At 38.5% G+C, this 12876-nt stretch overlaps 1 protein-coding gene across 3 annotated transcripts in view; it reads right to left on the bottom strand.

Moving 5' to 3' along the window:
* nlgn2b (neuroligin 2b) overlaps positions 1–12876 on the bottom strand; it is an 81298-nt gene that overhangs the window by 33978 nt on the left and 34444 nt on the right. For 2 of the 3 annotated variants that reach the window (XM_028032038.1, XM_028032037.1), the window contains exon 3: positions 5569–5622. In XM_028032038.1, the coding sequence (XP_027887839.1) occupies positions 5569–5622 (54 nt within the window). Of the gene's footprint in view, positions 1–5568; positions 5623–9946; positions 9951–12876 lie in introns of those variants that run through there. The other variant, XM_028032039.1, reaches the window with a different exon arrangement.

Genomic DNA, 12876 nt, shown 5'->3' with positions numbered 1-12876 from the left:
TCTCCGCAAAGGTATGCCAACTTTCAAGGCCGTGTGTCCACTGTTCTCCCACAGGAAACAGAAACTTTCTGTTGCAGCTCACATGTACAGTTTTCTTCCTTCACTCATGTTCTTTGTTAGCTAAGAAGTGGTAGCTGTCATGCAGTATGTGATTTTATTTATCCATCCATTTATTTAGTATTTATGTATTGGGTTTTAATTTAATGCACTCACTGAAGAAGATGCCTCTGTATGCCTGATTCTCTGGAGGGGAACAACATTTTTCAAGAAGTGGCCATACCCGTCCTCATCTTGTTTTACTCGTTAAACCAAACAGTTCTATAGTGTATTAACTAATGAAGAAGTAAGGACACCCTGCACCCAGTGGGGGAACAACAGGTGCTGTTCCCCCACTGCTTGGCTGAAATATCCTAAATCACTTTCCATTTCTTAATTTTTCTCAAGCATCCAGCCCTGATTAGCAAATTCTAAAAGCTGCTGGAAGGATGTGTGCTCGTGTGTCGAAACCAAACTTGAGTCAAAAAAGTTATGCTTGGCCCAGAAAAGTCGCCTTGTGTCAGCCAAGAGAACGCCGAGCCCACTGAGAAACGTGTTGGTGGGGCTTTTTGGTGCCCGGCTAATGAAACTATTAAGAGTTCCGAACACCAGGCAGCTTTGACTCAAATCTGACGAGGAAGTCAAATTTTTTTCAGCAATTCAGTGAGTCAAAGCAAGCGCCAAAATCTATAAAAAAAATAAATAAATACTGCTTCACCTAAAAAAAAATGCAACTTTTAGAAAAAAATCTAACCAAAAAAAAACTTTGTTGGGTCAGGTGCTGCTGGACCTGAGATTTCCACTGACATGAGGAGGAAAAGCTTCCATTGTTGTAAATATTACAGCTTTTGAGCTCCTCCTGTAGAGTATCAAGGTGCTCCAGTGTAGTAGTGTAGTAAATGTGTAATGTGTAGTAGCAAAACAGTTGAAAAGTTGAAGGTGGACATGATTCATTTCATTTGATCTAAAAGACTATCAAAATGATCACAGTCAGCTTAAATAACTGAGCTGGTTATGCATAAACTGCATCAGCCCTGAGAAGCCTCGAGCAAAGGACAAGATCAGGTTAGAAATGTCTGATTAACTCACATCTTCTGAAAGAAACCTGGGGAGGAATTTCTGAACTTGAAATTTTCATATTTAAATGGTATTTAAGGAGGTTTCACCTGATACTGAAAGTGCTAGTTCTCCTCGCCCAGTCCTGTACATGCATGCATTTCCTTTCTCCTTATGCCGTAATTCCTGTATAAAAACGGTCAAATAAAGGCCGCTACTATCACAAAATGATAAAAAAAAGGACATTATTCAACTCTTTAAACTCTGGAAACAAACTTATTTCCACATTTTTTGTTGTATTTTCATTGTTTTAAATCTATTTTGCAGTTAAATATTCCTAATTTTCCCCTTAAGGCCAGTTGGCAAGTTAAAGAGTAACAACACACTTTTATTGAGCGGTACTGAGACTCATTTAGAAGCTGTTGGAAAATGAAAGTTTGTCTTAATGTTTTTCTCAAGACATATTTTTTAAACTTTCTAAATGAGGAAGGATTTTAATAAGTCTGGGTTTTGGTTTTTGATCATGTCCCTGTTGTCTATTTATGTTTTAATGGTATTACTGTACTCAGTTTATTTTCAGAAAAATCTTGCCATATAGGTTAATAAATTCTTTTTTTTCCTTACTTATTTCTTGTGTTCTTCCATTTCTTGGTTTGTTCTCTTATGTTAGCATTAGTCTCTTTTTTTAATGGTTTGTTGTTTCTATTGTCTTAATTATTCACTTTCCCTCAGTTTCCGTGTGTGTTTTCCAGCACAGCTGTTCCACATTCCCCTAATACAGCTCACCCGGATCCAATGTAAATCTTCAGTCTTTCTTCATTATAAGCTCACTGGTTTTCATTGCTCATACTAGGTACTCTGCCCATGCACCATTTTCTGGCCTCCTCATGTCAGATCAGTAAAGTTTCTATTATCATGAATAAAACTTTACTATGCTTATTCTAAGTTCTTGTCTGCATTTTGATGCTACTCTCTTGTACATGACATAAATGTGTTTTGAAAAGATAAAGACTTTCTATAAGTGTTTTTTTTTTTTTTTTGCACAAACCTTAATAAACATTACAGAACACACAGTGGAAGGTATTAGTTATTAACGTCCCATTTGTTGGGTTAATCCTGAGTGGCAGAAAACTTTCACTTTCGTCGCTCCCCGTGTGTCAATCCGTAACTGCTGTGAACCAGGCAACGCTTCACGGGAGAGAGGCTTAAAGATCAAAATAGGTAATGTGATTAATCTGCATCATGTAATATTAACGCTTTAAACTTTTCAGATTAATTGCGTGCGTTAACGTCGACAGCCCAGAAAGGATCAAACAAAATGTGCATTGAGTGAATGCCTTTGTTATAGGCTGCTTAAACTTTCAGTATTTGGCAGTTATTCAGTTTTGCAGGCGGTTTTGTGACTGTGTTATAATAGTTTAAAAGGCAAAAAAACATCTCTCTGCCAAGTCTATACGTACTTGTATGTGTGCTTGCATGTACTACACACACGGGTCTCGTTTCTAATGCAAATATCTTAGTAAACTTAACAAGATATTTTTCTTTAAGTTAAATAATCAACCAGTAGAACTAGAAACAAAATTTTCATCAATATTAAGGAATTATTTACTTAAAACAAGCTCCTATGTCTTGCTGAAATATTACTTGTGAGATAATTTGGTCTTATTTCAAGTGTACTAAGATATTTGAACTAGAAACTAGACTTACTTGTATGTTTTTGCAATGCAATGTCTAGCTTGATGTTTCACAAAATGCGCCCAATTTCTTCCCATTTACACAGCAAAACACATTATTAGCTACACCAACTAACGCGACAGCATACAGTCAGAAACAAAATGGCAGCAGGAGAAAGGTCTACAAACCAGAATTAAATTTATGGCTTTTTTTTTTTTTGAAAGAACAGTAAGAGTCCCAGCTGTGCTCTTACCTAAAAAACAAAAACAAATCTGCAAGGGAGTCTCAACAGAAATATTTGAACTATTCCTTTGGTGGTAGCAATCAAGGTGCTGAATGGTGCTGAGAATGAGAAATTTTAACTCTCACCAAAAGTTTATTTCTTATTTTTTATCCTATAAATTTACGTAAATGTGTCAGTAGAGGGGTTTTAATTCAAGGCCACACAGACGAGCCCAAACCATTAACATCTGGCAATAATGCTAAACAGAAGATATTACATGCTTTGCTTAAGGCTTCGTTAGTTTTAATCTTTATTTGCGCTTCAGACGTGGAAGTGGTTGAATGACTGAAGGCAGAAAATGTGAGGTAACTGGAAGGAGAAGCGGGCCCAGTCTGAGACCTTTATAGCCAACAACGAGCTCAGTGTCTTTCCTGCCTGCTTAAAAAACACTGACAGATTATTCCCTCCTGTCCATACCACCTAGCCTGACACCACCCTCCTTAACTCCCATTCTTAATAGTAATGTCTTACCTTCCTACTCAAAGTGCCCACTTTCTTCTTTTCCATTCCGCGGCTCCTCTCTCATTCATTTCCTTATGGTAATTTCCATTGATCCGGGTGTAAAAGACTGAAGGCTGAATTAGCACTTTTCTCTCAGCACCCAAACCCACACATAAGCAGTGCGGCTTCCTACAAACCCCTTTCAAATAAGATGCCTTTAAAACAATGTTTGGGCCATCCAAAGCTCGGGCAATTAAGTAAGAGCTCAACTGCGGCCCGGCACCTCGTGATCCCGTCAAGATCCGTCAGCTGCGGGCATAAATGTCAAGCTTCACCGGTGTCCTTCTCCATCCACCCTCTCACTCTCTGTTTCTCCACATCCCTCTCACTTTCAAAGCTCTATAAATGTCATTTCATCATGCACTTGTCTTCATTATGAGTGCTTTTTCACCTCTCTCCCTTCTTTGTTGCCCTCCCGAGGGTTCAGATGTTTCCTTTTCCTCTTCCAACCCCTCTCACCCCACTTTCTCATCATCCCATCCCTTTTCTCTACAGTTCTTCGTGAATCCCTCCCTCTCTTTTTTTTGCCGTTACGGAATCGCAAAATTGGATTAGCTCGCGCTGGCTCCTTTTTGTCTCTTTTCAAAGCACAGCGGTTAGCGATTCCTGGAAAAAAGACAGTTCGACGCCCAAATAGAAGAAGCGCGGCACAGATGAAACCGGACGACGATACGAAAAGTAAAGAACGTGTCTAGAGAAGAACAAGCAATGTGATAAAGTTTTCATAGGTGCAGAAATAAAATGTGTGCAAGCACCATGCCCAACATGAAAAATGGCGGTGGCAGCATCGTGCTGTTGAGACACCTTTCTTCGGCAGTTACAGAGAAGCCAGTCACTTTATGGGAAGATAGATGAAACAGAAATAAAGAAGAAATCCTGAATGAAAACGCATTAAATGCCGAAAAAGCTTTAAGATTGGGGCAAAGGTTCACCTTAAAGCTGGACAGTGGCTGAAGCGGCGCGACTTAATTGAAAGCATTTCCACGTGCTAAAATGGCCAAGTCCAAGTCACATCCTGAATCTGTTGCAAGACCATAAAATTACTGTTTGCTCCATTCAGTCTGATCAGGCTTGAACGACTTAGCAAAAAGTAATGGAGAACATTTTAGTGTGTTGAGATGCAGACCTGATGCAGACATACCACCAAAAGATTTGCAGCTGTCTTTGCACCGAAAGGTGGATCAGTAAAGCGTAGATTGAATTTGGTTTGGTTGAATATGATTGCACAGAATTTTAAGATTTGTATTTTTTTTAAGAAACTTTGAAATCTAGGCGTAAACTTTGCTCACACTTCCACTGATTTATGCTAGTTTTTGCCAACAAAATCCCGGAATTTATGACTGCGACAAGGAAAAAGTGGAAAAGATTAAGAAAAAAAACAAGGCACTTTATTGCTGAGGAATGAAAACAACAACAAAGGTAGACGGCCTTTGTTTCCATGCAGTTGCATAGAAACAGTGACACATGGAGAGATTTTTGCTGCATCAATGAAAAGCAGACAACATTAGACTTGAAAGCATAAAGCAGCAAACAAAAATGGATTTACTATCCCACGTAAATGTCGGTTTGGGCGAAGACAACATGGAGGACAATAATCGAGCGGAACATTTCATGAAAACTTTGGTGGCAGAGTAAAAGCGCAGGTGAATAAGGAGCTAATATAGATTTTTGAGAGATGCATCACAGCAGCAAGAACATCAGCGTGTGGCTGATCAGCCACATAGCAACCGAGAAAGGAGAGTAAATTAGCTTCCTGTGCAAGTGCCCAAAAAGCAGCAGTTGTGACGAGCAGGGAATGATGAACAACTGTTTTGTGAGTAGCTTTTATTTATCCGAATGCGTGCTTGTCACAGAGAATGGCCGATTTGCGTCCTAATCAAAGCAGTTAAGGGTGGACAATGTGATGTGCACACAGACTGATGATTAATGAAACAGATGCAAACGCCACATTTCCCATGGCCCTGTTAAAAAAAATAAATAATAGAGCATAAGGAGAAGGAAACATGCAAATAAAATACCTTCATCCCTTGGTCTGTTCATGGTGGACTCATCATTTTTTTTTGTGAGCGGACCTGAGGTTTGGAAAAAGGAGACAAAAGACAAAATTTCAAAAAGACAAGCAGGAAAAGCAGTGTGATCTAAATTCACCCCCGTTGCTGCGTACAAACATGAATGACTTTTCCCTAAAACAAGACCCAATGTTGCTTCTTAACGTAGGCAGTACGACACTATGCCAGGGTGGCACTGCCTCAGGGGCGGCACAAATAATAGGGAAAAAAAACATTATCATTTGCCCTAAAACAGCTTTCAGTTCTTTTATTTCATGTTTAGTTTATTGGATGCTCCTTTATGTTGTGTATATTGTAAGTACGTTTAGACGATTCTGCACATTCACTACAGCTAGGTAATATAAACTTAACAAATTTGTTGCAGGTGCAGAATTAATAAGCATTTCTCTGAACCTAAATCACTAGTTTTGAGTTCTAGTTGAGAATTTAAAGGGCCAGTAGTATATTTTTATGGCACAATCATGTAACTATGTTGCCTTCAGCTGTTATTAAAAATGCTGTAAAAGTAAAAATGCTGTAAAAATGCTGTAAAAGCTTTTTAAAAAAAGCTTTAAGGCATGTGTTTTAAATTTCAATGCTTTGAATGTGTAATTTAAAGCATTGAAATTGGGCTTCTGTCTCTTTAAGAAACTCATACTCTTTTTCACTACACAATGCTTCTCCTTACAACACATGCTCAGTTCTATCAGGTGTTTGCTAATTGCTGTTCTGCCAGTCTGGAGGAATTGTGCGTGAAAGTTCAGCTGGAGGCTGCAGCGCCAAAGAGAAAAGCCTTGGTGGAAATAGGCAGCGCTTTGTGAAAGCAAGTGTTTAAGCAAACCCAATATGGCTGCCACTGGAGATTCAAGACTTTCTCAAACATGCTGGAAAGAATGAAAGCACTCAAACACTCCAGGTATGTTTTAATGCAGGAATAACACAATAACATGACAGAAAGCTCAAAAGAGTCAATTTTACAAAATACCCTTGTTTTAAGTGTTAAGCTGACCAAACCTGTGCTTGGTTATTCTGATGAAACTCTGCTGTATGTAGTTTCTGATTTTTGCAGAATGGTCGTTTTTAGTCTAGTTAGTATTTTTATTTCATTTTATTTTACTTTATTTTTGCTTGGTTGGGTGGTGGACTGAATTGGGATGGATAAGAAGCGTCTCACTTATGACACCATCCATTCCTGTCATGAACTCGCTCTCATTTGCTTTAACTGCTTAGTAAATGAGGCTCCTTCTTGTTAACCTTTTTCCTCAATCAGTCCAGAGTCATTGCTTTTTTGTATAACCCACCCCCTCCAAATAAAAGGAACAAAACAATTGGCAGAAGCAAGCCATCTCGGGAAGAAGCAAACACCTGCTAAGGTGCTACACATTCCACACTGACTTAAACCAAAACACTCCTCTGACTAAAATCAATAAATGCCGAACATATTGGATAGCTTAATTTTGTGCTGCGACAAATACTATCCTGGAAGGGAACTTTGAGAAATTGCGAGGGAACCGCCGAACAGTGGGCTGATTTTGATATGAACACACCCGGCTAAGCCTTTTGACAAGATTTCCCACATCAAGGTCAAAGAAGAGCCTCGAATTAAGCTTTAATGGTAACAACAGTTAACTGCTCCATAGGGCAAAGCCAGTAACAAGCATTTATCGCAGTGACCAACCAATGCCCTGCTGTGTCAACCTCTGTTAGCTCAAAGTGATAAAGATCCTATTAGTTTCTTTTTTTTTGTTTTTTTGGTTGGTTTCAGTCAGAGGCGATTTCCATCAGCAAACAATTAAGCCACTGTGTTTTGTGCCATGCTCAGCTACTGTCCACATGACATGTAAAGCTCATTAAACCCATTTATACTTCATACACATCTAATGTTGACACAACAGCGAATGGGAATGCGCGATATGGTGGACCTGGAGATGTGATCAGAATATATAAAGTACCTGGCAAAAAGTATTCACACCATTTGAACTTTTATCATTCAAGAAAGCACAACTTCAATGTATTTTGTTGGGATTTTACGCGACAGATCAACACAAAGTAGTACATAACTATGAAGAGGTGTGTTAGAGAACATTCATGAACAGGCAGCGTCATGAATGCTAAGGAACATGGCAGACAGATCAGGGAGTATGGCGCCACAACGCCATAAAGTCTAAAATCTCACTTTTATGGATAGGTGGCAAGAAGAAAGTCATTGTTGAAAGAAAACCATATGAAGTCCCGTTTCCAATTTGCCAAGAGCCACAAAGAGAACAGAGAAAAGCCAGATGAGCTCTTAAACCTACATGGAAATGGTCTGTGTGGCTAAAGACTTAAAGGGCTTCCACTCCAAAAACAGCATTCACTGAGCTTTCTGTAGGAGTTTGCTGTCCACCCTGGGGAAATGAACTAAAAAAAACAACAACAAAAAAAACAACAATACAGATGGCGCTACACTCTAATCATCCACAGCTGAGTAGTGCAAATGATAAACCTCTTGGTAACCGAAATACAAAGTGTTTTTCTTTTTTTTTAAATAAGTGGATGACAGCTATGTTTTATTTGCAAACCTGCAATTTCTTTCTTGCACTATAAACCAACAACAGAAGTAAGTCTGATATGAGACAGAGAGGAACGGAAAAAAAACAGAGTGGAAATTTTGATGAGATCAAATGTTTCAAGGCGCTCTGCTTCCACATTGAATAGCTGCCTTTGGCTTATTCTAGAGCAGTTTGATAGATATCCTGTCTCCATTGGTTGAACAAGTATCCGTCACAGGGCACCACGGTTAAAGGCTTAACAAATTACAACTTTGACCTGAGCACAATACAAGCTCCACCAAGCTCTTTGTATTTCTGCTTTGTTCCACTCAAGGTTGTTTTTTCTTTTGTAAATTTTGTCTTTAAGCTTCTTGTTAGAAAGCAGTAAGTTGTGCAAAAAGTACTGATGACATATTGAACAGTTAGACATGCACATTCAAAAATTTTGAAAAGGTTACATTAAGTTTGCCTTTCAAGATTGTAGTGCAGTCACTCCTGAAGTGTCACCTGAAAGTAAAATATCCAGCACACAATCTAGGTTTGTAACTGTAATAACTCTCATTTTGGAAAGTTTAAGGGATATGAAAGCTTTTGCAAGGTGCTACCATGTGTTTATGCCATCCTCAAACCCACAAAAAAAAGCATGTCACCTTCTCTCCACTGGGGGAGATTTGCAGTCTTTTGCTTAAAAAAGATAACACTTTGTATTTCGGTTACCAAGAGGTTTATCATTCCTTCAATGAGCTTCTGACATCTCTGCCTCTACCCCATTGCAGGAAACTTCACAGTGAGGCGTTGGCATGTACCCTTTTCACAGTGTTGTGCATCTATTGACAAGGGAGTTGCGAGACTTCACCCCTTTCCGCCACTGTATCCCTGATTCTCACTCATCCATCTGTATGAATATGGTTTCCTGATATAAAGTGTTTATCTTCCTTCATAATGGGTACGGATCAATGCTGAGCAGATTAGCTGCATCCTCTCAGCACCACCATGCAGGCGCCTGAACCAGACAGCACTTACTGCCATAGCAGGAGATGGTACAGCCATAGGTCCTGGGCAAGAAAAAACTGTTACGACGGCCTGGTAATGGATAGAAAGGCCCATTAGTCCACTGGATTCTCAGCGATCGCTCACTACTTAGCACCACTCTAAAACCACACCTATCTGCTTAATGGAGACGACTCTGGTTACAGTTCAGTTCCCATTCCTTCTTAAGGAGGGAAACTATATCTCAGGATGGAGCACCACTCAGCTAGTCACATCCTGTAACGGAGAATGAGATCAAATTGTAGGACTTCATGAATGGGGCAAGTAGAGATGCGACCCAAGCCAAAATTTTCCGCAGAGTTTTGGGAATATTTTTGTAGCAAACCACCCTTAAATTGAAGTAATTACATGATATCAGATTTGCTCCCCCAAAAAATATTTGATTGCCTGCTGTTTTGCAAGTTTGCACACTCCACATTAAAAATCAAACTAAACTTAATACTGTTCACTTCTTTATAAGAGACAAAATAGCAAAAAACCAAAAATAGCAATTTACTGAGTGAAATAAGCATTTGATACTGAAGAGAAATGGGACTTAAAACTGGCAAACCCATTGAGCAGTTCGTCACACATCTCATGATGGATTTTTGGCTAACTCTTTTTCAAGAATTCTCTCAATAATTTAAGTTTCTTAGCTGCTGCTTGGCCGCCATATTGAAAACATATGCCTAAACCACTCCACAACCTTAATGTGACTCTTCTTTACCCATTTCCTTGTTGCCATGGTGTTTTAGGTAACATTCACATTGCGAGACCCATCCACAGACCATCTTCAGTATTCTGGATGAGGGAAGATTCTCACTCAAGATATTCAATCCCCCCCATCTATTGGATGATCGCTGTGCTAACCCTAACCCCGTACACTTAGCTGAAAACAACAGTTGGAAAGCATAATGTTCCCACATCTGAGCGTATTGGGATAGTGTCCTTCAAGTCTATCAGCATTTCTATTCCTCCAGAAATAGCAGGTTAACTAGATACCTATCACATTCTCCCAATCCTTTGAATCATTTGAATGTTCACTGGTAAACCTAAGGCAAGTCTGTAGAAATAGCTTCTATTTCAATCCACTACAGTTCAGTGTATTACTAATTGTGCCTTTGATTAATGCGCTCCTAGGTGCCTTCAGACCATTAACAAGCTCCTCCTAGTTAGTTGTGGCCTGATCTCTTCCTTTCCTCCACATCGTCCTCACCCCACGAGGATGGATCTTACGTGAAGCTCCAGGCTGAGTGAGACTGCCTGGTTTTCATTTAACATTTCTCCAATTTTAAATAGTATTAGCAACAGTTGTCACTTTCTCCCTCTTGTCAAGCTTTGACAGCTCTTGGGTTTTGCCTCTGTTGTCGGAGAGGTTGTAAGGAAAGACATTGATTTCCCGCACAATTGTGCTTAATAAACAAAACAGATTGAGGTAAAAAGTATCTGTAACAGATTGAGTGATTGATTTTTGTGAAGATAACCAATCCGTGGGAGTCAAAACTGACTGGGTTGTAGGACAATGACTAATTTCTTTGCAAAATGACAGGCAAATCAGTTTTTAATTTCCATGTAATGGGTATATCCTCAATAAAATCAAACTACTACACAAATCTGATAATTTTTTCCTTTACAAGTGAGTAAACCTGGAATATAAACAGCAGATGAAATGGTTACCACCCCGCGCCCCATGTTTGGGACTTTCTAAAATAAAGTTCTGACTGCAGAAAGTATAAGCAGTTGATATTTTAACTGCAAACGATAACTCTCTTTTGGTCTTCTTTCTGTAACAAGTACAGGACTAGATTTTCCCTAAGGCTTTAGCAAACTACTACGCTGAGGAGGATCTTCCTGTTTTACAAAAATGTAATAGTATTTCATGTAAGCATCATCAGGAAATTTGTTTTGGGTGAGTGGTTAGATGCACATAAATCTGTGACCTGGTGCCCAGAGTGAATACCTAAAACTAAAACTCAACCAGATAACATTTTATCATATTTTTTATGATAGCAGAAAGTGACTCTGACTGAAAACACTGAATGTGTTATTTTATTTTTTTTAAATTTCAGTCTGTCTTCAACACATTAGCATCATTATAAAGGATAGAGAACCATGGTCTGTAAATAAATTGTGAATAACTAGATCACTATATCAGTAAAGGTATGATAATGTAAAGATAGTATTGCTATAAGGGGTTGTGAAAAAGTATGTGCGTTATTAGCTATAAATTTTAGAGGTTGGTATAGTTTTAAGATGATATAAATTCTCTATTATCTTTGCTCCAATTGGACCAACTGGGAAAAAACTAATCAGTACTTCTTTGACCTGTACAAGTCATCTAAACTGTTGAAATGTGAATTTGGATTTATTTCCAGATGTGACTGGTAGGGTTGAGCAAGTTTTTGCTTTTTTTCCTTTTCCCTCTCCTCTGGTTTGCTGCCACTGAGGTTCCCGAGGTTGTATATAACCCTTTTCAACATCACTCTGGTCTCACAAAAATTTATGAATTGACCACAATCTCTAATCATTCGGGTGGAGCCACATGATGTGTTGAAATTACTTTGCTCTCCTGTGGAAAGTAAACCTCCACCTCCATTACCTTGGTTTCTAGGGTAACACGTTCTTGCTTCAAACAGAAGCTTGACAGCTTTCACAAAAAGCTCAAAGGTGTTCTAAAAAAACTGTTCAAGCAACTGGGAAAAACATCTAATTGTTTTCAGGTTAAGCTATAATACAGATATATTTGTTGACTATGACTTTAAGGATCGGCTCAATATACTATCCATATCTAATAACATTTACAGTGCATTGGAGATTACATAAAAAACCAATACCTCCAATAAGATCATGTATCTTATCAGAGGTATTCACTACATTTAAAGTAGTGATGGTTGATATTGATTGAAAAAAATCCGATAATATTAATATTAATTGGTATAACAACAAAAGTGGCAACGGCAGTGTTGTCAGCAGAACACAATCAGAGACCACAAAAACTGCAACAACAATAAACAATAAAATTACCCATCATCAGATTGGCTGCCTGAGGAAACCAATCACTTTAAGTAGCACAACTGTACAGTAGCACATAATAATTTGATTTATTAATATTTTCAAATACATTGTTAAATACTGCCATGAAAAAAATGCTGTAACAGCAAAAGTAAAATAAAAAATGCCACGTCATATTATCACTGCATAGTGGAGCAGCGGTTGGAACTGTTGCCTAAAAGCAAAAATCTTAGTCTGTGCTTGTTGTGTATGGAGTTTGCATGGTCTCCGCATGCATGCATGAGCTCCCTCCTGGTACTCCAGCTCCCTCTAAGGGTCCAAAAACATGATAAATTGGTTATTCTAAACTTCCCTGGGTGTGAATGCATGTGTGTGTGTGGTTTTGTCCTTCATCCAGGGAATACCCTTTCGCCAAATGATTACTGGAGATAGGTACCAGTCCACCTTTGAAAAATCAAAATATGAGTTGATGTAGATGTTTTATGGCTGAATAGTATACGGATATATACATTTTCCAAATAACAAGTGGACAACTGACATCCTTACATTGGAATGATACATAATTAATCCCAAATAAAGTCAGATGTTCAAGTTTTGGACAACTTGCACAAATGCCATCATCTGTAGAGAGAACTCATGAAGAAGATGCAAAAAAAATAAAAAAATAAAATTTATTTGATAGACTATGGAACACGGTTATCAGCAA

Source organism: Xiphophorus couchianus, chromosome 11, assembly GCF_001444195.1.
Source record: "Xiphophorus couchianus chromosome 11, X_couchianus-1.0, whole genome shotgun sequence".
NCBI classification, from domain to species: Eukaryota; Metazoa; Chordata; class Actinopteri; order Cyprinodontiformes; family Poeciliidae; genus Xiphophorus; species Xiphophorus couchianus.
Note: the sequence above shows the minus strand (reverse complement) of the source record. Positions and strands in the feature narration are given on the sequence as shown.